The sequence below is a fragment of the Anser brachyrhynchus genome (assembly GCF_964034855.1).
Source record: "Anser brachyrhynchus genome assembly, chromosome: 34".
Classification (NCBI taxonomy): Eukaryota; Metazoa; Chordata; class Aves; order Anseriformes; family Anatidae; genus Anser; species Anser brachyrhynchus.
This window is the reverse complement of record NC_137727.1, coordinates 65,770-89,969: the sequence shown is the minus strand read 5'-3', so window position 1 is coordinate 89,969 and position 24,200 is coordinate 65,770. Positions and strand designations below refer to the sequence as shown.

Sequence of the window (24,200 nt, the reverse complement as noted above, 5' to 3'; positions counted from 1 at the left end):
CAGAAATCCCCCAAAGACCCAAATCCCCAAAACCCTACAAATCCTCCCTAAATCCCTCAAATCCCATAAATCCACCCCAAATCCCAGAAATCCCCCAAATCCCAGAAATCCCCCAAAGACCCAAATCCCCAAAACCCTATAAATCCCCCCTAAATCCCCCAAATCCCATAAATCCACCCCGAATCCCATAAATCACCCCAAATCCCAGAAATCACCCCCAATCCCAGAAATGCCCCAAATCCCATAAATCCCCCGAAAACCCAAATCCCCAAAACCCTATAAATCCTCCCTAAATCCCTCAAATCCCATAAATCCACCCCCAATCCCAGAAATCCCCCAAATCGCATAAATCCCCCAAAGACCCAAATCCCCAAAACCCTACAAATCCACCCCAAATCCCTCAAATCCCATAAATCCACCCCGAATCCGATAAATCACCCCCAGTCCCAGAAATGCCCCCAAATCCCATAAATCCCCCAAATCCCATAAATCCACAAAGCCCTATAAATCCCTCCCAAATCCCCCAAATCCCATAAATCCCCCCAAATCCCATAAATCCCCCCAAATCCCATAAATCCCCCAAATCCCAGAAATCGCCCCAAAACACAAATCCCCAAAACCCTAGAAATCCCCCCCAAATCCCCCAAATCCCATAAATCCCCCCAAATCCCATAAATCCCCCAAAACCCGAAATCCCCAAAACCCTGTAAATCCCCTCAAATCCCCCCAAACCCCATAAATCCCCCGAACCCCAAATCCCCCAAGCCCTATAAATCCCCAAATATCCCAAATGCCTCCAAATACCCCAAATCACCCCAGATCCACCCCAAAGCCCATAAATCCCCCAAATCCCATTAATCTCCCCAACCCCAAATCCCCCAAATCCCCTAAAACCCCCTAAATGACCCCAAATCCCCCCAACCCCCAAAACCCCCCCAAACCCCCCGAACCCCATAATTTCCCCTAAACCCCATAAATCCCCCAAATCCCCCAAATCCCCTGAATCCCTCAAACCCCCCCAAATACCCCAAAACCCCCCAAATCCCCCCAACCCCCCCAATCCCCCAAAACCCCATAATTTCCCCCAAACCCCAAAAACCCCATAATTTCCCCCAAATCCCATAAATCCCCCAAATCCCCTAAACCCCCCCAAACCCCCCCAAACCCCCCAATACCCCCAACCCCCCCTCACCCCCCCAACCCCCCTAAATCCCCCAACCCCCCCAACCCCCCGATTTGCCCAAAATCCCCCGAATTCGCCCCAAACCGTACCTGGAGGCCGCCCTTGCGCAGCCAGCCCCGCAGGCCGCCCACGTTCCAGGAGGCGACGCGCAGGGACGCGGCCGCGCCCCCCCGGGGCCACCTCGCGCGCGGGGGGGTCCTCGTAGGGACACGGCTCCGCGGGGGGGCGCTTGGCGGGCGCTGGGGGGGAACTGGGCTTACTGGGATATACTGGGAGGGACTGGGATGTACTGGGAGGGGCTGGGAGGGACTGGGGGGAACTGGGAGGGGGTTTGGGGGGGTTATGGGGGGGGTTTGGGGGGGATTTGGGGGGTTTTGGGGTACTAGGATGTACTGGGAGGTGACTGGGATATACTGGGAGGAGACTGGAGTATACTGGGATATACTGGGAGGCGACTGGGATATACTGGGAGGGGACTGGGAAGGACCGGGAAGGGGTTTGGGGGGGATTTGGGGGGGTTTTGGGGTACTGGGAGGGGACTGGGAGGGACTGGGAGATACTGGGAGGGGACTGGGAAGGACTGGGATATACTGGGGTATACTGGGATATACTGGGAGGGCACTGGGAGGGCACTGGGGGGGACTGGGGGGGACTGGGAGGGGGTTTGGGGGGGATTTGGGGGCTTTGGGGGGGGGGTTGGGGGTGTTTTGGGGGGTTTTGGGGTACTGGGATGTACTGGGAGGGAACTGGGGGATACTGGGATATACTGGGAGGGCACTGGGAGGGACTGGGAGGCACTGGGAGGGCACTGGGAGGGGGGTTTGCGGGGTTATGGGGGGATTTAAAGGGGTTTGGGGGGATTTAGGGGGGGTTTGGCGTACTGGGAGGAGACTGGGAGAGACTGGGAGGAGACTGGGGGGATACTGGGGTATACTGGGAGGGAACTGGGATGTACTGGGATGTACTGGGAGGCAACTGGGAGGCACTGGGAGGGACTCAGAGGGGGTTATAGGGGGATTTGGGGGGGTTTCGGGGGGGTTTGGGGGGTTTTAGGGGGGTTTTGGGGTACTGGGAGGGGACTGGGAGAGACTGGGGGATACCGGGATATACTGGGAGGTAACTGGGATGTACTGGGAGGGGACTGGGACAGACTAGGAGGGGATTTGGGGGGGATTTGGGGGGGTTTAGGGGGATTTGGGGCAGTTTGGGGGGGTTTTGGGGTACTCGGATGTACTGGGAGGGAACTGGGGGATACTGGGGTATACTGGGAGGGACTGGGAGGGACTGGGATATACTGGGAGGGGACTGGGAGGGACTGGGAGGGACTCAGAGGGGGTTATAGGGGGATTTGGGGGGGGTTGGGGAGGGTTGGGGGGTTTTAGGGGGGTTTTGGGGTACTGGGAGGGGACTGGGAGGGACTGGGGGATACTGGGAGGGGACTGGGAAGGACTGGGATATACTGGGGTATACTGGGATATCCTGGGAGGGACTGGGAGGGACTGGGAGCACTGGGGGGGGGGGCACTGGGAGGAGCCTCCTCCCCGTGCCCCGTACTGGTCCTTACTGGTCCCCTTAACCCTTACTGGTCTGTACTGGTCTGTACTGGTCTGTAGTGGCCCGCACTGACCCGTACTGGTCTAAACTGGTCCCTACTGGTCCATACTGGTGCCCTCCCCCCTCCAGCCGTTTGCGCAGGCCCAGAGCGGCCCCTACTAGTTTATACTGGTCCATACTGGTCTATACCTGCCCATATTGGCCTGTACTGGTCCCTACTGGTCTATTTATACTGGTCTATACTGGTTTATACCGGTCTCTACTGGCCCATACCGGCTCCTACTGATCTATACTGGCCCATACTGGTCTCTACTGGCGTACTTACACTGGTCTATACTGGCTTATACTGGTCTGTACTGCTCTATACTGGCTTATACTGGTCTATACCGGTCCCCACCACCCCGTACCAGTCCACACTGGTCCGTACTGGCCAATACTGGTCCGTACTGGTTTATACTGGTCTACTTATACTGGTTTATACTACTCTATACTGGTTTATACTGGTTTCTACTGGTCCATACCAGCTCCTACTGATCTATACTGGCCCATACTAGTCTATACTGGTCTACTTATACTGGTCTACTGTGCTTTATACTGGTCTATACCGGTCTATACCGGTTTATACTGGTCCCAACCGGCCCATACCGGCCCAGAACGGTCCCAACTGGTCTATACTGGTCTATAGTAGTCTACTTATACTGGTCTATTCTGGTTTATACTGGTCTATGCCGGTCTATACTGGTTTATACCGGTCCCAACCGCCCCGTACCCGTCCATACTGGTCCCAACTGGTCTATACTGGTCTATACTGGTCTATTTATACTGGTCTATACTGGTTTATACTGGTCTATACCGGTCTATACTGGTTTATACTGGTCTATACCGGTCTATACTGGTTTATATTGGTTCATACCGGTCCCAACCGCCCCGTACCCACCCATACCGGTCCCAACTGGTCTATACTGGTCTATTTATACTGGTCTATACTGGTTTATACTGGTCTATACTGGTCTGTACCGGTCTATACTGGTTTATACCGGTCTCAACCGCCCCGTACCAGCCCACAAGGGTCCCAACTGGTCTACACTGGTCTATACTGGTCTATTTATACTGGTCTATACTGGTTTATACTGGTCTATACCGGTTTATACTGGTTTATACCGGTCCCAACCGCCCCGTACCCGTCCATACTGGTCCCAACTGGTCTATAGTGGACTACACTGGTCTATTTATACTGGTCTATACTGGTTTATACTGGTTTATACCAGTCTATACCGGTTTATACTGGTTCATACCGGTTCGAACCGGCCTGTACCGGCCCACAAGGGTCCCAACTGGTCTATACTGGTCTACACTGGTCTATTTATACTGGTTTATACTGGTCTCTACCGGTCTATAATGGTTTATACCAGTCCAAACCGCCCCGTACCCGTCCATACTGGTCCCAACTGGTCCATACTGGTCTACACTGGTCTGTTTATACTGGTCTATACTGGTTTATACTGGTTTATACTCGTCCCAACCAGTCTATACTGGTTTATACTGGTTCATACAGGTCCCAACCGCCCCGTACCCGTCCATACTGGTCCCAACTGGCCCATAGTGGTCTATACTAGTCTATTTATACTGGTTTATACTGGTTTATACTGGTCTATACCGGTCCATACCGGTTTATACTGGTTCATACCGCTCCCAACCGGCCCGTTCCGGCCCACAGGGGTCCCAAGTGGTCTACACTGGCCCATACCGGCCCGTACTGGTCCGTACTGGTTTATACTGGTGCCACTCACCCTCCTTGTCGCCGCCGTTCTCCTTCCGGCCTCGCTTCGGCATGGCGCCGCCTGGCCCCGCCCCTCCCCCGGCCCCCTCCGCCAATCAGCGCCCGCCGCGGGGGCCGCCCCGGAGCCAATCAGCGGCGGCGGCGGCGGCGCGGCCGGGCCCGGGCTCTCCGCGTGCGGCGCGCGGGGCGGAAGCGGAAGCGGGGAGCGGGAGCGGAAGTGACGCCGGGCGGAGGTACCGGAAGTGAGGCCGCGCGGGCCGGAAGCGGAAGCGCAGCGGCGCGGGGGAGGCGGCGGCGGCGGCGGGAGGAGGAGGGGAGGCGGCGGCGGCGGCTGTGACGTCGGCGGTGACGTCGGCTGTGACGTCGGCGGTGACGTCGGCGGTGACGTCAGCGATGCCGACGGTGCTGGGGCTGGAGGGCTCGGCCAACAAGGTGGGGGCGGGGCTGGTGCGCGACGGGCGCGTGCTCAGCAACCGCCGCGCCACCTACGTCACGCCGCCGGGGCACGGTGAGCGGAAGTGACGTCACGGGACGCGCCCCCTCGACCCACCCCCGCCGGGTGGCCGGTGACGTCACTGCCCCCCCCAAGCCCTCATAATGACGTCACCACCCCGGACCCCCCCCGTGACGCCACACCCCCCTAGACCCCGCCCCCCGTGACGTCACGCCCCTTAGGCCCCGCCCCCCGTGACGTCACTCCCCCATAGCCCCTCCCCCCGAAGTCGCTTCCCCTCCCGCAGGCCCCTCCCCCCTTATGACATCACCGCGCCCCTCCCCCTATGACGTCACTGGCCCCCTGCATGACGTCACCCCGGGAGCCCCTCCCCCCGTGATGTCACTCCTCCAGGCCCCGCCCCCTTTTACCGCCCTCACCCCCTTCCTATGACGTCACCGCCCTCTGTATGACGTCATCGCCCCTCCTATGACGTCATCACCCCCGTCACCACCCCCGGTATGACGTCACCACCCCTGATGATGTCATCGCCCTGCCCTATGACATCATCACACACACCCCGGTGACGTCACCGCCCAGCTGCCACCCCCCCAAAACCCTCCCCCCGTCGCCCCTCCCCCCCCATGATCCCTCCCCCCACGACCCCTGACCCCACGTGACCCCGGCACATGACCTCTGACCCCGCGGTGACCCCTGACCCTGCCGTGACCCCTGCCCCCCTGTGACCTCTCCCCCCTATTCTTCACCCCCAGCCCCCCTAACCCCCTCCCCCGTGACCCCTGACCTCCTCATGACCCCTGACCTCCCCATGACCCCAGCCCATGACCTTTGACCCCCGTGACCCCTGACCCCCCATGACCCCTGACCCCCCAGCCCCCGTGACCTCTTCCCCCCCGTCTTCACCCCCGGCCCCCCTGAGCCCCACCCCCTGCGACCCCTGACCTCCCCGCGACCCCTGACCTCCCCGTGACCCCAATGACCCCAGCCCATGACCCTTGACCCCCTGTGACCCCTGACCCCTCCCGTGACCCCTACCCTCCCCGTGACCTCTTCCCCCCCAGTCCTCACCCCGCCCCCCCCCAGCCCCCCGACCCCCAAGTGACCCCCACCCCCCGTGACCCTTGACCTCCCCGTGACCCTTGACCTCCCCGTGACCCCGCGGTGACCTCTGACCCCCTCTCCCCCCCCCAGGCTTCGCCCCCGGCCCCACGGGGCGGCACCACCGGGGGGCGGTGCTGGGGCTGGTGGCCGAGGCCCTGCAGGAGGCCGGGCTGCGGCCCCGCGACGTCGACGCCGTCGCCTTCACCCGCGGTCAGTGCCGGGCCTTGGCGGGGCCTTAGCGTGTCCTTAACGTGTCCTTAGCATGGCCTTAGTGTGTCCTTAACGTGTCCTTAGCGTGTTCTCAGTGTGTCCTTAGCATGGCCTTAACCTGTCCTTAGCATGTCTTTAACGTGTCCTTGGTATGCCGTTAGGTTGTCCTAAGCGTGCCCTTAGCGTGTCCTTAGCATGTCCTTAGCATGTCTTTAACCTGTCCTTACCGTGTTCTTAGGTTGTCCTAAGCATGGCCTTAGTGTGGCCTTGGCGTGTCCTTAGCATGGCCTTAGCACGGCCTTAGCGCGTCCTTAGGATGTTCTTAGCATGGTCTCAACCTGTCCTTAACATGTCCTTAGCATGTCCTTGGGTTGTCCTAAGCGTGTCCTTAGCGTGTCCTTAGCATGGTCTTAACCTGTTGTTACCGTGTCTTTAACGTGTCCTTAGCATGTCGTTAGGTTGTCCTAAGCGTGCCCTTAGCGTGTCCTTAGCATGTCCTTAGTGTGTCTTTAACCTGTCCTTAGCATGCCCTTAGCATGTCCTTAACATGGCCTTAGCATGTCCTTAGCGTGTCCATAGCTTGTCCTTAATGTGTCCTTGGCGTGTCCTTGATGTCTGTTTAACGTGTCCTTTGTATGTCCTGAGGTTGTCCTTAGCATGTCCTTAGCATGTTCTTAGCATGGCCTTAACCTGTCTTTACCATGTCTTTAACGTGTCCTTAGCATGTCCTTAGGTTGTCCTAAGCGTGTTCTTCACATGTACTCACTGTGTCCTTAACATGTCCTTAGCGCGTCCTTAGCATGTTCTCAGCATGGCCTTAACCTGTCCTTACCATGTCCTTACCATGTCTTTAACATGTCCTTTGTATGTCATTAGGTTGTCCTAAGCGTGCCCTTAGCGTGTCCTTAACGTGTCCTCAACGTGTCTTTAACCTATCCTTAGCGTGTCCTTAGCAGGGCCTTAACCTGTCCTTAATGTGTCTTTAGCATGTCCTTTGTATGTCCTTAGGTTGTCCTAAGCATGTCCTTAGCATGTCCTTAACATGGCCTTAGCGTGCCCTTAGCATGTCCTCAGTGTGTCCTTAGCGTGTCTTTAATGTGTCTTTAACCTGTCCTTAGCGTGTTCTCAGGTTGTCCTAAGCATGCCCTTGGCATGACTTTACCCTGTCCTTAGCGTGTCCTTAACATGTCCTTTGTATGTCCTTAGTAAGTCCTTACTATGGACTTAGGTTGAGCTTAGCATGTCCTTAACATGTGCCCTTTGCGTGTCCTTTCAATGTCTTCACTGTGTCCCCAGGTTGCCCTAAGCATGTCCTTAGCATGTCCTTAACATGTCCGTAACAAGTCCTTAGCATGTCCTTAGCGTGTCCTTTATATGCCCTTAGCGAGTCCTTTGTATGTCCTTAGGTTGTCCTTAACATGCCCTTAACATGTCCTTAGCATGTCTTTAACATGTGCTTAACGTGTCCTAAGTATTGCCTTAGTGTGTCCTTAGCATGTCCTTAACATGTCCTTAGTGTGTTCTTAACCAGTTCTTTATGTGGCCTTAGCGTGTCCTTTCTATGTCCTTGGTGTGCCCTAAGCGTGTCCTTAGCATGTCCTTAGCAGGTCCCTAACATGTCCTTAGCATGTCCTTAGCATGTCCTTAGCACGTCCTTAATGTCTCCTTAACATGTCCTTAGCATGTCCTTACCTTGCCCCAAGCACGTCCTTAGCATGTCCTTAGCATGTCCTTAGTGTGTGCTTAATATCTCCTTAGCGTGTGCTTACTGTGTCCCTCCCGTGCCCGTCACGTGTTTTTCATCAGCTCTTAGCGTGTTCTTAGTGTGTCCCCCGTCACACCGACCTCAGGGCGTGCCCGTAGCGTGTCCTTAATCCACCCTTAACGTGTCCTTAGCGTGTTCTCCCTCCCAATGACCTCCTTAGCGTGTCCTTAGCCTCCCCTTAGCGTGTCCTTAGCGTGTTCTCCCTCCCAACAACCCTTTAGCGTGTCCTTAGCATGTCTTTAACATGTCCTTAGCATGTTCTTAGCGTGTTCTCCCTCCCAATGGCCTCCTTAGCGTGTCCGTAGTGTGTCCTTAATCCACCCTTAATGTGTCCTTAGCGTGTTCTCCCTCGCAACGACCTCCTTACCGTGCCCTTAGCGTGTCCTTAACCTCCCCTTAGCGTGTTCTTAGTGTGTTCTTCCTCACAACAACCCCTTTAGTTTGCCTTTAGCGTGTCTTTACCATGTCCTTAGCATGTTCTTAGCGTGTTCTCCCTTCCCACGACCTCCTTAGCATGTCCTTAGCGTGTCCTTAGCATGTTCTCCCTCTCAATGACCTCCTTAGCGTGTCCTTACTCTCCCCTTAGCGTGTTCTAAGCGTGTTCTCCCCCCCAACGACCCCTTTAGTGTGTCCTTAGCGTGTCTTTACCATGTCCTTAGCGTGTTCTTAGCGTGTTCTCCCTCCTCACGACCTCCTTAGCGTGTCCTTAGCATGTTCTCCCTCCCAATTACCTCCTTAGCGTGTCCTTACCCTCCCCTTAGTGTGTTCTTAGTGTGTTCTCCCTCCCAACGACCCCTTTAACGTGTCCTTAGCATGTCTTTAACATGTCCTTAGCGCGTTCTCCCTCCCAACGACCCGTTTAACGTGTCCTTAGCGTGTCTTTAACATGTCCTTAGCGTGTCCTTAGCGTGTTCTCCCTCCCAACGACCTCCTTAGCGTGTCCTTAGCATGTCGTTAGCCTCCCCTTAGCGTGTCCTTAGCATGTTCTCCCTCCCAACGACCTCCTTAGCGTGTCCTTACTCTCCCCTTAGCGTGTCCTTAGCGTGTTCTCCCTCCCAACGACCTCCTTAGCGTGTCCTTAACCTCCCCTTAGCGTGTTCTTAGCGTGTCCAGCGCTTCCCTACAGCTCCTTGCCCTTCGCGTGCCCTTCGCGTGCCCTTAGCGTGCCCTTAGCGTGTCCTGTGTCCCCCCCCCCGCAGGCCCCGGCATGGGGGCGCCGCTGGCGGTGGTGGCGGTGGTGGCGCGGACGCTGGCGCAGCTCTGGGGGCGGCCCCTGCTGGGCGTCAACCACTGCGTGGGGCACATCGAGATGGGGCGCCTGCTGGCCCGCGCCCGCGACCCCCTCGTGCTCTACGTCAGCGGCGGCAACACCCAGGTACGCCCCCCCCCGTCGCGATATCGCGCGATATCGGCGTTATATCGCGATATGTCGCGATATTATGGGCTGTCGCGAGCCATCGTGGCGCCCCCCGCACCCCGCAGGTCATCGCCTTCTCGCGCCGGCGCTACCGCATCTTCGGCGAGACGCTGGACATCGCCGTGGGCAACTGCCTGGACCGCTTCGCCCGCGCGCTCAAGGTGGGGGGCATCCCACGCGTGTCCTTGGCGTGTCCTGGGCGTGTCCTTGGCGTGTCACACGCGTGTGCGTCCCCCGCAGATCTCCAACGACCCCAGCCCCGGCTACAACATCGAGCAGCTGGCCAAGAGGTGAGCGAGGCGGCCCCAGACGGCCCCAAGTGGGACCAAAATGGGCCAAAATGGACCCAAAATGGACACATAATGGCCCAAAATGGTCTAAAATGGCCCAGAATGGACCAAAATGGACCAAAATGGCCCCAAAAGGGATCTAAATGGACCCGAAATGGCCCAAAATGGACTCAAAATGGACCAAAATGGACCAAAATGGACCAAAATGGACCCAAGATGGCCCCAAATGGCCAAAAATTGCCCAAATGGTCCAAAATGGTCCAATATGGACCAAAATGGACCCAAAATGGCCCCAAAAATGGACCAGAATGGACCAAAATGGACCCAAGATGGACCCAAAATGGCCCAAAATGGCCCATAATGGCCCAAAATAACCCCAAATGGCCCCAAATGGACCAAAATTGACCCCAAATGGACCAAATTGACCCCAAAATGGTCCAAAATGGACCAAAATGGACCAAAATTGCCTCAAAATGGACCAAAATTGCCCCAAAATGGACCAAAATGACCCAAAATGGACCAAAATGGACCAAAATGGACCAAAATGGACCAAAATGGCCCCAAATGGTCCAATATGGACTAAAATGGACCAAAATGGACCAGAATGGACCTAAATGGCCCCAAATGGTCCAATATGGACCAAAATGGCCCAAAGTGGACCAAAATGACCCAAAATGGCCCAAAGTGGTCCAAAATGGACCAAAATGGACCCAAAATTGCCCCAAAATAGAACAAAATTGTCCAATATGGACCAAAATGGACCAAAATGGACCAAAATGGACCAGAATGGACCTAAATGGCCAAAAATGGACCAAAATGTTCCAAAATGGCCCCAAATGGACCAAAATGGACCAAAATGACCCAAAATGGCCCCAAAATGGGCCAAAATGGACCCATAATGGCCCAAAATGGCCCCAAATGGCCCAAAATGGACCAAAATTGCCTCAAAATGGCCCAAAATGACCCAAAATGGACCAAAATGGACCCAAAATTGATCAAAATGGACCCAAATGGCCCAAAATGGTCCAAAATGGACCAAAATGGTCCAGAATGGCCCAAAATGGCCCAAAACGGCCCAAAACGGACCCAAAATGGCCATAGGGGGACCAAGCTGGTGGAGCTGCCCTACGTGGTGAAGGGCATGGACGTCTCCTTCTCGGGGCTGCTGTCGCACGTCGAGGTGAGGTCCCCGATGTCCCCAAGGGGTCCCCGATGTCCCCAAGGGGTCCCCGATGTCCCCAAAAGGTCCCCAAATCCCCCAAAAGGTCCCCAAAGACCCCAAAAGGCCCCCAAAGACCCCAAAAGGCCCCCAAAGACCCCAAAAGGTCCCCAAAGACCCCAAAAGGCCCCCAAAGTCCCCAAAAGGGTGGTGACGTCATCAAGACCCCAAAGCCCCCAAGATGTCCCCAACGTCCCCACAAAGACCTCGATGACCCCAAGGGGTCCCCGATGTCCCCAAGATGTCCCCAAAGACCCCAAAAGGTCCCCAAAGACCCCAAAAGGCCCCCAAAGTCCCCAAAAGGGTGATGACGTCATCAAGACCCCAAAGCCCCCAAGATGTCCCCAACGTCCCCACAAAGACCCTGATGACCCCAAAAGGTCCCCGATGTCCCCAAGGGGTCCCCGATGTCCCCAAGGTGTCCCCAAAGACCCCAAAAGGTCCCCAAAGACCCCAGAAGGCCCCCAAAGTCCCCAAAAGGCCCCCAAAGACCCCAAAAGGGGTGATGACGTCATCAAGACCCCAAAACCCCCAAGATGTCCCCAAGGGGACCCCGATGTCCCCGAGGGGCCCCCGGTCACCGTCCCCCGTGTCCCCCCCACCCCAAAGGCGGTGGCCCCCCAGCTCCTGGCCACCGGCGAGGCCACCGCGGAGGACCTCTGCTTCTCCCTGCAGGTAGGGGGCGGTTTTGGGGTGAATTCCGGCGATTTTGGGGTTTTGGGGGGAAGCGGGGGGGATATTAAAGGGCCTGGGGGGGGGAATTACGGGGTTTTGGGGGGGTTTTATGGGGTTTTGGGGTTCGTAAGGGGCTTTTGGGGTCCTCGGGGGGGGATTGGGGTGGGTTACGGGGGGTTGAGGGAGGTCTTCAGCGGGTTTTGGGGGGAATTTAAGGGGTTTTGGGGTTCTTAAGGGGCTTTTTGGGGCTGTTTATGGGGTTTTGGGGCTCTTAAGGGGGTTTTAGGGTTTTTAAGGGGATTTGGGGGGATTTCAAGGGGTTTTGGGGTTCTTAAGGGGCTTTGGGGGGTCTTCGGAGGGGTTTGGGGTGGATTACGGGGGGTTGAGGGAGGTCGTCAACGGGGTTTGGGGGGAATTTAAGGGGTTTTGGGGTTTTTAAGGGGCTTTTGGGGGCTGTTTGTGGGGTTTTGGTGTTCTTCAGGGGTTTTGAGGGGATCGTTCATGAACTTTTGGGGCTCTTTAGTGGGTTTTGGGGGTTCTTGAGGGGTTTTGAGGGTTTTTCGGGGGGGTTTTGGGGCTTGTTAATGGGTTTTGGGTGTTGTTAACGGGTTTTGGGGGGCTTTAGGGGGTTTTGGGGGAAATTCAAGGGGTTTTGGGGGGCTTTTAAGGGATTTTGAGGGTTCTAAAAGGGGTTTTTGAGGGTTCTTAGGGTTTTTTGGGGTCCATCCATGAACTTTTGGGGTTCTTATGGGGGTTTTGGAGAGTTTTAAGGGGATTTGGGGGAATTTTAAGGGATTTTGAGGATTCTGAAAGGGTTTTTGAGGGTTCTTAAGGGTTTTTTGGGGTCCATCCATTAACTTTTGGGGTTCTTATGGGGGTTTTGGGGGGTTTTAAGGAGATTTGGGGGGATTTTAAGGGATTTTGAGTATTCTTAAAGGATTTTTGAGGGTTCTTAAGTTTTTTGGGGGGCCATTCATGGGCTTTTGGGGTTCTTATGGGGATTTTGGGGGGTTTTAAGGGGATTTGTGGGAATTTTCAGGGATTTTGAGGGTTCTTAAAGGGGTTTTGAGGGTTCTTAAGGTTTTTTGGGGGCCATTCATGGACTTTTGGGGTTCTTATGGGGGTTTTGCAGTATATTGGGGGGGGGTTGGGGGATATTAAGTGGGTTTTGGGTGATATTGAGTGGGTTTTGGGGGTATGAAGGGGTTGGGTGACCCCACAAGGTTGGGTGACCCCAAAGGGTTGGGTGCCACCAAGGGCTGGGTGACGTCGACGGGGTCGGGTGACGTCAATGGGGTTGGGTGACGTCAACGGGGTCGGGCGACCCCGTAGGGCCGTGGGTGACCCCGAGGGCCACCGGGTGACCCCGAAAGGTCATCGGGTGACCCCAAAGGTCATCGGGTGACCCCTTGGGGACACCGTTGACCCCTTGGGGACACCGTTGGCCCCGTCGGTGGCAGGAGACGGCGTTCGCCATGCTGGTGGAGGTGACGGAGCGCGCCATGGCCCTGACCCGGGCGCCCGAGCTGCTGCTGGTGGGCGGGGTCGGCTGTGAGTTGGGGACACTGGGGGGGGGAGGGGACACGGGGGGGGGAGGGGACACGGGGGGGGGAGGGGACACGGCCACCTCGATGTCCCCGCAGGCAACCAGCGCCTCCAGGAGATGCTGCAGGAGATGTGCGCCGCCCGCGGGGCCCGGCTCTGCGCCAGCGACGAGAGGTGGGGACGCGTTGGGGACACTTGGGGACACTTTGGGGACGCTCGGGGACGCGTGGGGACACGTTGGGGACGCGTTGGGGACACGGTGGCGGCCGCCCGTCCCCAGGTTCTGCGTGGACAACGGCGCCATGATCGCCCAGGCCGGCTGGGAGATGCTGCGGACGGGGCAGGTGACCGACATCGCCCGCTCCGGGGTCACCCAGAGGTGGGGGCGTCCGCGGGGACATCGTCGGGGACGTCAGGGGCGTGGGGGACATCGGGGACGTCGGGGATGTTGGGGATGTTGGGGACATCGGGGACGTCGGGGGTGTTGGGGACATCGGGGACGTTGGGGATGTTGGGGACATCGGGGATGTGGGGGGTGTTGGGGGTGTTGGGGACACCAAGGGCATTGGGGACATGGAGGACCCTGGGGACATGGGGGACCTTGGGGACATCGGGGACGTGGGGGGCGTTGGGGACATTGGGGACATCGGGGACGTCAGGGACATCGGGGACGTTGGGGGTGTTGGGGGCGTCGAGGACCTTGGGGACATGGGGGACCTTGGGGACATGGGGGACCTTGGGGACATGGGGGACGTTGGGGACACCGAGGGCATTGGGGACATCGGGGATCTTGGGGACATCGGGGACCTTGGGGACATCGGGGACGTTGGGGACATCGGGGACGTTGGGGACACCAAGGGCATTGGGGACATGGGGGACCTTGGGGACATGGGGGACATTGGGGACACCGAGGGCATTGGGGACATGGGGGACCTTGGGGACATCGGGGACGTTGGGGACATCGGGGACATTGGGGACACCGAGGGCATTGGGGACATTGGGGATCTTGGGGACATCGGGGACCTTGGGGACATGGGGGGCGTTGGGGACGTTGGGGACGTTGGGGACATCAAGGATGTTGGGGATGGGGACATGGGGGACCTTGGGGACATTGAGGGACGTTGGGGACGTCGGGGGTGTTGGGGACACCGAGGGGACCCGAGGGGTGGGGACACTGTGGTGACGATGACGCGGCGACGGTGACACGATGACAATGACACGGTGACAATGACACGATGACAATGACAAGTGACCCAATGACAATGACACGACGACAATGACATGGTGACAATGATGATGCGATGACAACTCAGTGACAACGACGATGGCAATGATGTGGTGACAATGACAAGTGACACGATGACAACGATGACACAGTGATGACTCAATGACAATGACAATGAGGTGGTGACAATGACAATGACGTAATGACAATGACACAGTGACTATGGTGACGTGGTGACAATGGTGATGACAATGACAATGACGCGATGACAATGATGCGATGACAATGACGATGACACGGTGCCAATGACATGGTGCCAATGACATGGTGACAATGACATGGTGACAATGACATGGTGACAATGACACGGTGACAGTGACGATGACACAATGACAATGACGCGATGACAATGACGTGGTGACAATGACGATGACACAATGACAATGACGGTGACAATGACAATGATGTGATGACAATGACACGGTGACAATGACAATGACGTGATGAAAGTGACATGATGACAATGACGCGGTGACAATGCCAATGACACGATGACAGTGACAATGACACGGTGCCAATGACAATGACATGATGACAATGACACGGTGACAATGACACGGTGACAGTGATGACAATGCCAATGACGCGATGACAATGACGATGACACGGTGACGATGACGGTGACGACACAGTGACAACGACACGGTGACAATGACGATGACGATGACGGTGACATGGTGACAACGACACGGTGACAATGACACGGTGACAATGACAATGGCGATGACAATGACGCGGTGACAATGACGCGGTGACAATGACACGGTGACAATGACAATGACGCGATGACAATGACGATGACGATGACAATGACACGGTGACAATGACGCGGTGACAATGACACGGTGACAATGACAATGATGCGATGACAATGACGATGACGATGACAATGACACGGTGACAATGACAATGACGCGATGACAATGACGGTGACACGGTGACAATGCCGGTGACAATGCCGACGGCGCCGCGGTGACACCGCCCCCGCCCCCAGGTACCGCACGGACGAGGTGGAGGTGACGTGGCGGGACTGAGCCGGCCCCGCCCCCGCTGGCCCCGCCCCCCAATAAAGGCTCCGCCCCCAGCCCCGCCTGCGTCCGCCTCTTCCGTGGCACCTTGGGGACACCGGGGGACGTTTTGGGGACGCCGGGGGGGGGGGGACATTTAGGGGGTGGTGGGGACCCCCGGGGGACACCTGGGGGCGCTTTGGGGACACTTTGGGGACATTTGGGGACCCCAAAACAACCCCAAAACAGCCCCAAATGGCCCCAAAACGGCCCCAAATGACCCCCAAAAGGCCCCAAAACGGCCCCAAAACGGCCCCAAATGGCCCCAAAATGGCCCCCAAATGGACCCAATGGCCCCAAAATGGCCCCAAACGGCCCCAAATGGCCCCAAATGGCCCCAAAATGGCCCCAAAATGGCCCCAAATGGCCCCAAAATGGCCCCAAAATGGCCCCAAATGGCCCCAAAATGGCCCCAAACGGCCCCAAATGGCCCCAAAATGGCCCCAAACGGCCCCAAATGACCCCCAAAAGGCCCCAAACGGCCCCAAAACGGCCCCAAAATGGCCCCAAGGGCCCCATTGTCCCCATTGTCCCCATTGCCCCCATTGCCCCCCTTGACCCCATTGTCCCCATTGTCCCCATTGCCCCCATTGCCCCCATTGCCCCCATTGCCCCCATTGTCCCCATTGCCCCCATTGCCCCCATTGTCCCCATTGCCCCCATTGCTCCCATTGCCCCCATTGCCCCCATTGTCCCCATTGCCCCCCTTGACCCCATTGTCCCCATTGTCCCCCTTGACCCCATTGTCCCCATTGTCCCCATTGCCCCCATTGCCCCCATTGTCCCCATTGCCCCCATTGTCCCCATTGCCCCCATTGCCCCCATTGCCCCCATTGCCCCCATTGCCCCCATTGTCCCCATTGCCCCCATTGCTCCCATTGCCCCCATTGCCCCCATTGTCCCCATTGCCCCCCTTGACCCCATTGCCCCCCCCGTGTCCCCGCTGGTGGCAGTGGCCGCGGGGACGCCCCCGGTGCCGGCCCCCCCCCCCCCCCCCGCGCCGCTCCCCGATTGGCCGCCCGTGCCCCGCCCCTACCGGGTAGGCCCCGCCCCCCCCCGGGGCCACCGAGGTCTTCGTGATGGCCACCAAGGTCGGAATGGCCACCAAGGTCCTCGTGGGGGCCACCAAGAGCCCTAAAATGGCCACCGAGGGCCTCGTGGGGGCCACCAAGATCCTTATGGTAGCCACCAAGGTCTTCGTGGTGGCCAACAAGGTCAGAATGGCCACCAAGGTCCTCCTGGGGGGCCACCAAGAGCCCTAAAATGGCCACCGAGGTCTTTGTGGTGGCCACCAGGATCCATCTGGTGGCCACCGAGGTCTTCATGTTGGTCACCGAGGTCTTCATGGTGGCCACCAAGGTCTTCATGGTGGCCATCGAGGTCTTCGTGATGGCCAACAAGAGCAGGATGGCCACCAAGGTCCTCGTGGGGGCCAGCAAGAGCCCTAAAATGGCCACCGAGGTCTTCGTGGGGGCTACCACGATCCGTCTGGTGGCCACCAAGGTCTTCATGGTGGCCACCGAGGTCTTCATGTTGGCCACCGAGGTCTTCGTGGTGGCCATCGAGGTCTTCGTGATGGCCAACAAGAGCAGGATGGCCACCAAGGTCCTCGTGGGGGCCAGCAAGAGCCCTAAAATGGCCACCGAGGTCTTCGTGGGGGCTACCACGATCCGTCTGGTGGCCACCAAGGTCTTCATGGTGGCCACCGAGGTCTTCATGATGGCCACTGAGGTCTTCATGATGGCCACCGAGGTCTTCATGGTGGCCAACAAGATCAGACTGGCCACCAAGGTCCTCCTGGGGGGCCAGCAAGAGCCCTAAAATGGCCACCGAGGTCTTCGTGGTGGCCACTGAGGTCTTCGTGATGGCCACCAAGGTCTTCATGATGCCCACTGAGGTCACCGTGATGGCCATCGAGGTCTTCGTGGTGGCCAACAAGGTCAGAATGGCCACCGAGGGCCTTGTGGGGGCCACCAAGATCCTTATGGTAGCCAGCAAGGTCTTCGTGGTGGCCACCGAGGTCTTCGTGGTGGCCACCAAGGTCTTTGTGATGGCCACCGAGGTCTTCGTGGTGGCCACCGAGGTCTTCGTGATGGCCAACAAGGTCGGAATGGCCACCAAGGTCCTCGTGGGGGCCACCAAGAGCCCTAAAATGGCCACCGAGGTCTTCGTGGTGGCCACCAGGATCCATCTGGTGGCCACCGAGGTCTTCGTGGTGGCCAACAAGGTCAGAATGGCCACCAACGTCCTCGTAGTGGCCACCAGGGTCTTCATGATGGTCACTGAGGTCTTCATGATGGCCACCAAAGCCCCCGAGATGGCCACCAAAGCCCCCCAAAACGGCCACCGAGGTCGCCAAGGTGGCCCCCGAGGCCCTCGTGGTGGCCGCCGAGGTCTTCGTGATGCCCCCGGTGTCCCCGCAGAGCCTGGCCCCGGACCCTCTTCGGCCCCATTGGCCCCTTTTTGGCCCCTTTTTGGCCCCATTTCCCCCTTTTTGGCCCCATTGCCCCCTTTTTGGCCCCATTGCCCCCGTCTTGGCCCCATTGCCCCCGTCTTGGCCCCATTGCCCCCGTCTTGGCCCTATTGCCCCCGTCTTGGCCCCAACGTCCCCTTTTCATCCCCATTTTCCCCTTTTTGGCCCCTTTTCAGCCCCATTGTCCCCCTTTTGGCCCCATTGTCCCCTTTTTTCCCCATTTTGGCCCCATTGTCCCCTTTTTGACCCTTTTTGGCCCCTTTTTGGCCCCATTGTCCCCTTTTCAGCCCCACTGTCTCCTTCTTGTCCCCGTTCTCCCCTTTTTGGCCCCTTTTTGTCCCCTTTTCGTCCCCATTTTCCCCTTTTTGTCCCCATTTTGTCCCCATTGTCCCCTTTTTGGCCCCAGTGCCCCCTTTTTGACCCTTTTTGGCCCCTTTTTATCCCCATTGTCCCCTTTTTGGCCCCATTGTCCCCTTTTGGTCCCCATTATCCCCTTTTTTTCCCCATTTTGGCCCCATTTCCCCCTTTCCGGCCCCGTTTCGGCCCCGGCGCCCTGACCCCGTCCCAACCCCGCAGCGACCCCAACGTGGGGTCCCTGTGGGGTCACTTGTGGGCAGGGGTCACTTGTGGGGCTGGGGTCACTTGTGGGGCTGGGGTCACTTGTGGGGCTGGGACCACTTGTGGGCAGGGGTCACTTGTGGGGCTGGGGTCACTTGTGGGGCTGGGGTCACTTGTGGGGCTGGGGTCACTTGTAGGGCAGGGGTCACTTGTGGGGCTGGGGTCACTTGTGGGGCTGGGGTCACTTGGGCTGGGGTCACTTGTGGGGCTGGGGTCACTTGTGGGGCTCGGGTCACTTATGGGTCAGGGGTCACTTGTGGGGCTGGGGTCACTTGTGGGGCAGGGGTCACTTATGGGGCTCGGGGCACTTATGGGGCAGGGGCTACTTGTGGGGCTGGGGTCACTTATGGGGCAGGGGTCACTTATGGGGCAGGGGTCACTTGTGGGGCAGGGGTCACTTGTGGGGCTGGGGTCACTTGTGGGGCTGGGGCCACTTGTGGGTCAAAGGTCACTTGTGGGGCTGGGGTCACTTGTGGGGCTGGGGTCACTTGTGGGGCAGGGGTCACTTGTGGGGCTGGGGTCACTTGGGCTGGGGTCACTTGTGGGGCTGGGGTCACTTGTGGGTCAGGGGTCACTTGTGGGGCTGGGGTCACTTGTGGGGCTGGGGTCACTTGTGGGGCAGGGGTCACTTGTGGGGCAGGGGCTACTTATGGGGCTGGGGTCACTTGTGGGGCTGGGGTCACATGTGGGGCTGGGACCACTTGTGGGGCTGGGGTCACTTATGGGGCTGGGGTCACTTGTGGGGCTGGGGTCACTTATGGGGCTGGGGTCACTTGTGGGGCTGGGACCACTTGTGGGGCAGGGGTCACTTATGGGGCTGGGGTCACTTGTGGGGCTGGGGTCACTTGTGGGGCTGGGACCACTTGTGGGCAGGGGTCACTTGTGGGGCTGGGGTCACTTGTGGGGCTGGGGTCACTTGTGGGGCTGGGGTCACTTGTAGGGCAGGGGTCACTTGTGGGGCTGGGGTCACTTGTGGGGCTGGGGTCACTTGGGCTGGGGTCACTTGTGGGGCTGGGGTCACTTGTGGGGCTCGGGTCACTTATGGGTCAGGGGTCACTTGTGGGGCTGGGGTCACTTGTGGGGCAGGGGTCACTTATGGGGCTCGGGGCACTTATGGGGCAGGGGCTACTTGTGGGGCTGGGGTCACTTATGGGGCAGGGGTCACTTATGGGGCAGGGGTCACTTGTGGGGCAGGGGTCACTTGTGGGGCTGGGGTCCCTTGTGGGGCTGGGGTCACTTATGGGTCTGGGGTCACTTGTGGGGCAGGGGCTACTTGTGGGGCTGGGGTCACTTGTGGGGCAGGGGTCACTTATGGGTCAGGGGTCACTTGTGGGGCTGGGGTCACTTGTGGGGCTGGGGTCACTTGTGGTGCAGGGGTCACTTGTGGGGCTGGGGTCACTTATGGGGCAGGGGCTACTTATGGGGCTGGGGACACTTGTGGGGCTGGGGTCACTTGTGGGGCAGGGGCTACTTATGGGGCTGGGGTCACTTGTGGGGCTGGGGTCACTTGTGGGGCTGGGGTCACTTGTGGGGCAGGGGTCACTTGTGGGGCTGGGGTCACTTGGGCAGGGGTCACTTGTGGGGCAGGGGTCACTTGTGGGGCTGGGGTCACTTGTGGGGCAGGGGTCACTTGTGGGGCAGGGGTCACTTCTGGGGCTGGGGTCACTTGTGGGGCAGGGGTCACTTGTGGGGCAGGGGTCACTTGTGGGTCAGGGGTCCCTTGTGGGGCTGGGGTCACTTATGGGTCTGGGGTCACTTGTGGGGCAGGGGCTACTTGTGGGGCTGGGGTCACTTGTGGGGCAGGGGTCACTTATGGGTCAGGGGTCACTTGTGGGGCTGGGGTCACTTGTGGGGCTGGGGTCACTTGTGGGGGTGGGGTCACTTGTGGGGCTGGGGTCACTTGTGGGGTACGGCTCACTTGTGGGGCAGGGGTCACTTGTGGGGCAGGGGTCACTTATGGGGCTCGGGTCACTTGTGGGGCTGGGGTCACGTGGGTCAAAGGTCACTTGTGGGTCAGGGGTCACTTGTGGGGCAGGGGTCACTTGTGGGGCAGGGTCCAGTTATGGGGCAGGGTCCAGATATGGGGCAGGGGTCACTTGTGGGGCTGGGGTCACTTGTGGGGCAGGGGTCACTTGTGGGGCTGGGGTCAGTTGTGGGGCTGGGGTCACCCCCCAAGTTTGGGGCGGGATCTATGGGGCAGTATCTATGGGGCAGGGATCTATGGGGCAGGATCTATGTGGCAGGATATATGGGGCAGGGATCTATGGGGCAGGATCTATGTGGCAGGATCTATGGGGCAGGGATCTATGGGGCGGGATCTATGGGGCAGGATCTATGGGGCAGGGTCTATGGGGCAGGGGATCTATGGGGCGGGATCTATGGGGCAGGGATCTATGGGGCAGTATCTATGGGGCAGGATCTATGGGGCTGGGATCTATGGGGCAGGGATCTATGGGGCAGGATCTATGGGGCTGGGATCTATGGGGCAGGACCAAGGGGGAGGATCTATGGGGTCGGGATCTATGGGGCTGGGATCTATGGGTCGGGATCTATGGGGCAGGATCTATGGGGCAGGATCTATGGGGCAGGGGATCTATGGGGCAGGATCTATGGGGCAGCAATCTATGGGGTAGGATCTATGGGGCAGGGATCTATGGGGCTGGGATCTATGGGGCAGGATCTATGGGGCAGGATCTATGGGGCAGGGGATCTATGGGGCAGGGTCTATGGGGCAGGATCCATGGGGCAGGATCAATGGGGCAGGGATCTATGGGGCTGGGATCTATGGGGCAGGATCTATGGGGCAGGATCTATGGGGCAGGGGATCTATGGGGCAGGGTCTATGGGGCAGGATCCATGGGGCAGTATCTATGGGGCGGGATCTATGGGGCTGGGATCTATGGGGCTGGGATCTATGGGGCAGGATCTATGGGGCGGGATCTATGTGGTCGGGATCTATGGGGCAGTATCTATGGGGCGGGATCTATGGGGCAGGATCTATGGGGCAGGATCTATGGGGCAGGGGATCTATGGGGCAGGGTCTATGGGTCAGGATCCATGGGGCAGGATCTATGGGGCAGGATCTATGGGGCAGGGTCTATGGGGCAGCATCTATGGGGCAGGATCTATGGGGCAGGGGATCTATGGGGCAGGGGATCTATGGGGCTGGGGATCTATGGGGCTGGGGATCTATGGGGCAGGATCTATGGGGCAGGGGATCTATGGGGCTGGGGATCTATGGGGCAGGGAATCTATGGGGCTGGGGATCTATGGGGCTGGGGATCTATGGGGCAGGATCTATGGGGTGGGATCTATGGGGCAGGATCTATGGGGCAGGGGATCCCGGAAGCCCCGCCCCTTGTGCACAAGCCACGCCCCCTTCCGGCAAAGCCACGCCCCCCCACGTCGAGGCCACGCCCCCTGAAACCCCGCCCCTCCCCTCTAAGCCCCGCCCCCTCCTCCCCGCCTCCCCCCTCCCTCCCCGCACCCCCTACAAGCCACGCCCCCTCCCTTCCCTCAGCCAATCCCCTTCGCCGTCCCCGCCCCCCCGTCCCCCCTCAGCCAATAGCGCGCCGCGGGGGGCGGGGCTGGCGGCGGCGGGCGGCGGGGGGAGCTCAGTCGGCCGCGGGACGCCGAAGGGTGCGGATGGGGGGCGGAGGGGGGAGGGGAACCGGGGAAGCGGGGAGGGCTCCGGGGGGCGACCCGCGTTCCTCCCGCCGCCGCCAGCCGCGGGCGCCGGGCTTTTAGCGGCGTCGCAGAGCAAAAAGGGGACGCGGCGGCTCGGTGGCTTCGCTCGCGCTGCCGGCAGCGGGGAGGCAGCGCGGATTTCACGGGCTCGCACAGCGGCCTCCGGGGGGGTCCCCGGTCCCCGGTCCCGGTCCCGGTCCCGGTCCCGGTGTCCCGGTGCCGGTGCCGAGCTCTCGCCTTCTCCCGCAGGTCCCGCTCCGTGAGGCACAAGATGGCGGCGGCGGCCATTTTGTGGAGGTACTTCCCCCCCCCCCCCCCTTTTTATTCCTCTTTTCCCCTTTTCATCTCTTTTTTTCCCCTTTTAACCCCCCAATTTTCCCTTTTTTCCCTTTTTTTTCCCTTTTAACTCCCTAATTTTCCCCTTTTTTATCATTTTTTTCTTCATTTTCTGTCATTTTCTGCGTTTTGATCGGTATTTCCGAGCCCGGAGCGCTCACTTAAGCTTCGAACCCTCCTCCTCCTCCTTTTAACCCCTAATTTTTCCCTTTCAAATTACCTTTTTTTTTCACTTTAAACTCCTTTTTTCCTTTTTTTTCAATTTTTTTATCATTTTCTGTGTTTTAATAACTATTTTCGAGCCCGGAGCGCTCAGGCAAGCCTCGCACCCCTTCACCCCCCCCCCTTTTCCCTTCCTCCTTCCCCTTTTTACCCTTTTTCCCCTTTTTTCCCCTAAATTTTCCCTTTAAAACCCCTTTTTTTTTCCCTTTTAAATTTATTTCTTTTTTTTTTTCTTTCGTTTTTAATTATTTCCTTAAATTTTAATTCCCATTTTTAATCCCGGAGCGCTCCAGTAAGCCTCGCGCCCCTTCAACCCCCCCCCGTTTTATCCCCATTTTTATCCCTTTTCCCCCTTTTCACCCCAAAATTTCCCCTTTTAAACCCATTTTTCCTCATTTTTTCCCTTTTTTTTTGCATTTTATTAATTTTGGAGTAATTTTATTCCCCTTTCCGAGCCCCCGGACGAGGCTCTACCAACCTCCGCATCTGGGTAAACATCACCGTTTTTGGAGCTTTTCAGCGCAAATAAACGCCCTGTGGCCACGCGGAGGAGCAGCAAGAGTTGAAATTTGGGGGTGAAATATTTAAAAAATAAGAAAAATTAATAAAAATGTTAATAAAAATATTTTATTTTTTAAAAAAAGCGTCCTGTGTCTCTCACTCTTAGCGCCTCCGGCTTAAAATCGGGTCTAGAAGGGGGATTTTCGCGGACATCTTTCTGAGGGGGATTTCAAGGGGGTTGGGAGCTGAAAATGGGTAAAAACGTTCAAAAACGGTGAAAAATTTGGGGGAATTTTGGGGTTTTTACCTCAGCGCTGGGCTGCTCGGGGCCGGTCCCGGCTTTACGGCGCGGTTTGGAGCCGCTGGCTGGCGTTAAAAGCCAGGGGAAGGAAAGGGGGAGGAAAAGAATTGAAAAGGGACGGGAAGAAGTGGTGAAAATTTAAATAAAATAGTGAAAATCGCCGATTTTGCCTCATTTTGGGATGCCCCTGGGGAGGGGGGGAGAGGGCTGAGACACTCGGGTGACTGCGCATGCGCAGCGCCGCCATTTTGAGCGCGGCGCCCGCTACGGCCGCAGGGCGACGCCATGTTGGGTGTGGCGTTGCCCGTATATGGAGCGGGGCGGCTGAGCCCCGCGTTCCTATTGGTCCGGTTTTGGCGGGCTGGCCGCCATTTTGAGTGGGGCTCGGCTACAGCCATGAGGTAGGCGCCATTTTGGGTGCGGCCTTGCCCATATATGGAGATGCTCGGCCGAGCCCTGCTTCCCTATTGGCCTAATTTTCGCGGGCTTGCGCCGCCATCTTGAGTGTGGCAGCGCG

At 58.3% G+C, this 24,200-nt stretch overlaps 3 protein-coding genes and 1 long non-coding RNA gene across 6 annotated transcripts in view; 3 read left to right on the top strand and 1 right to left on the bottom strand.

Moving 5' to 3' along the window:
- Positions 1–4,570, bottom strand: part of TTC5 (tetratricopeptide repeat domain 5) — a gene marked incomplete at its 5' end in the record, with an annotated part of 31,387 nt that extends 26,817 nt beyond the window's left edge. The window contains 1 exon segment of the mRNA XM_080571583.1: positions 4,505–4,570. Coding sequence (XP_080427709.1) covers positions 4,505–4,570 — 66 coding nt within the window.
- Positions 4,571–4,756: 186 nt separating this feature from the next.
- On the top strand, positions 4,757–15,563 carry OSGEP (O-sialoglycoprotein endopeptidase). 3 transcript variants are annotated; one of them, XM_080571587.1, is made up of 11 exons: positions 4,893–5,025; positions 6,163–6,282; positions 9,247–9,422; positions 9,530–9,625; positions 9,705–9,754; positions 10,856–10,934; positions 11,583–11,648; positions 13,109–13,199; positions 13,292–13,367; positions 13,474–13,572; positions 15,473–15,563. In XM_080571587.1, the coding sequence occupies exons 1-11, from the start codon at positions 4,911–4,913 to the stop codon at positions 15,510–15,512; spliced, it is 1,008 nt and encodes a 335-aa protein (XP_080427713.1). In that variant the 5' UTR covers positions 4,893–4,910; the 3' UTR covers positions 15,513–15,563. The 3 variants fall into 3 exon arrangements, with proteins under 3 accessions (XP_080427715.1, XP_080427714.1, XP_080427713.1); XM_080571589.1 differs by lacking the exons at positions 11,583–11,648; positions 13,109–13,199; positions 13,292–13,367; positions 13,474–13,572; positions 15,473–15,563 and adding exons at positions 11,000–11,079; positions 11,120–11,512 and having other exon boundaries at positions 4,757–5,025; positions 10,856–10,959; XM_080571588.1 differs by lacking the exons at positions 11,583–11,648; positions 13,109–13,199; positions 13,292–13,367; positions 13,474–13,572; positions 15,473–15,563 and adding an exon at positions 11,040–11,512 and having other exon boundaries at positions 4,757–5,025; positions 10,856–10,959.
- LOC308184483 lies at positions 6,317–8,508 on the top strand. Its single transcript, XR_013942668.1, has 3 exons — positions 6,317–7,779; positions 7,890–8,269; positions 8,426–8,508. It is a non-coding gene; the product is annotated as an uncharacterized lncRNA (long non-coding RNA).
- A 439-nt stretch (positions 15,564–16,002) lies between the features above and the next one.
- LOC308184472 (uncharacterized protein) lies at positions 16,003–18,438 on the top strand (the record flags this gene model as incomplete). The annotated part of the gene is made up of 5 exons (XM_080571582.1): positions 16,003–16,518; positions 16,589–16,759; positions 16,905–17,255; positions 17,401–17,905; positions 18,425–18,438. 5 exons carry the CDS (start codon positions 16,003–16,005, stop codon positions 18,436–18,438), a joined length of 1,557 nt encoding a protein of 518 aa, XP_080427708.1.
- Between the last annotated feature and the right edge of the window lie 5,762 nt (positions 18,439–24,200).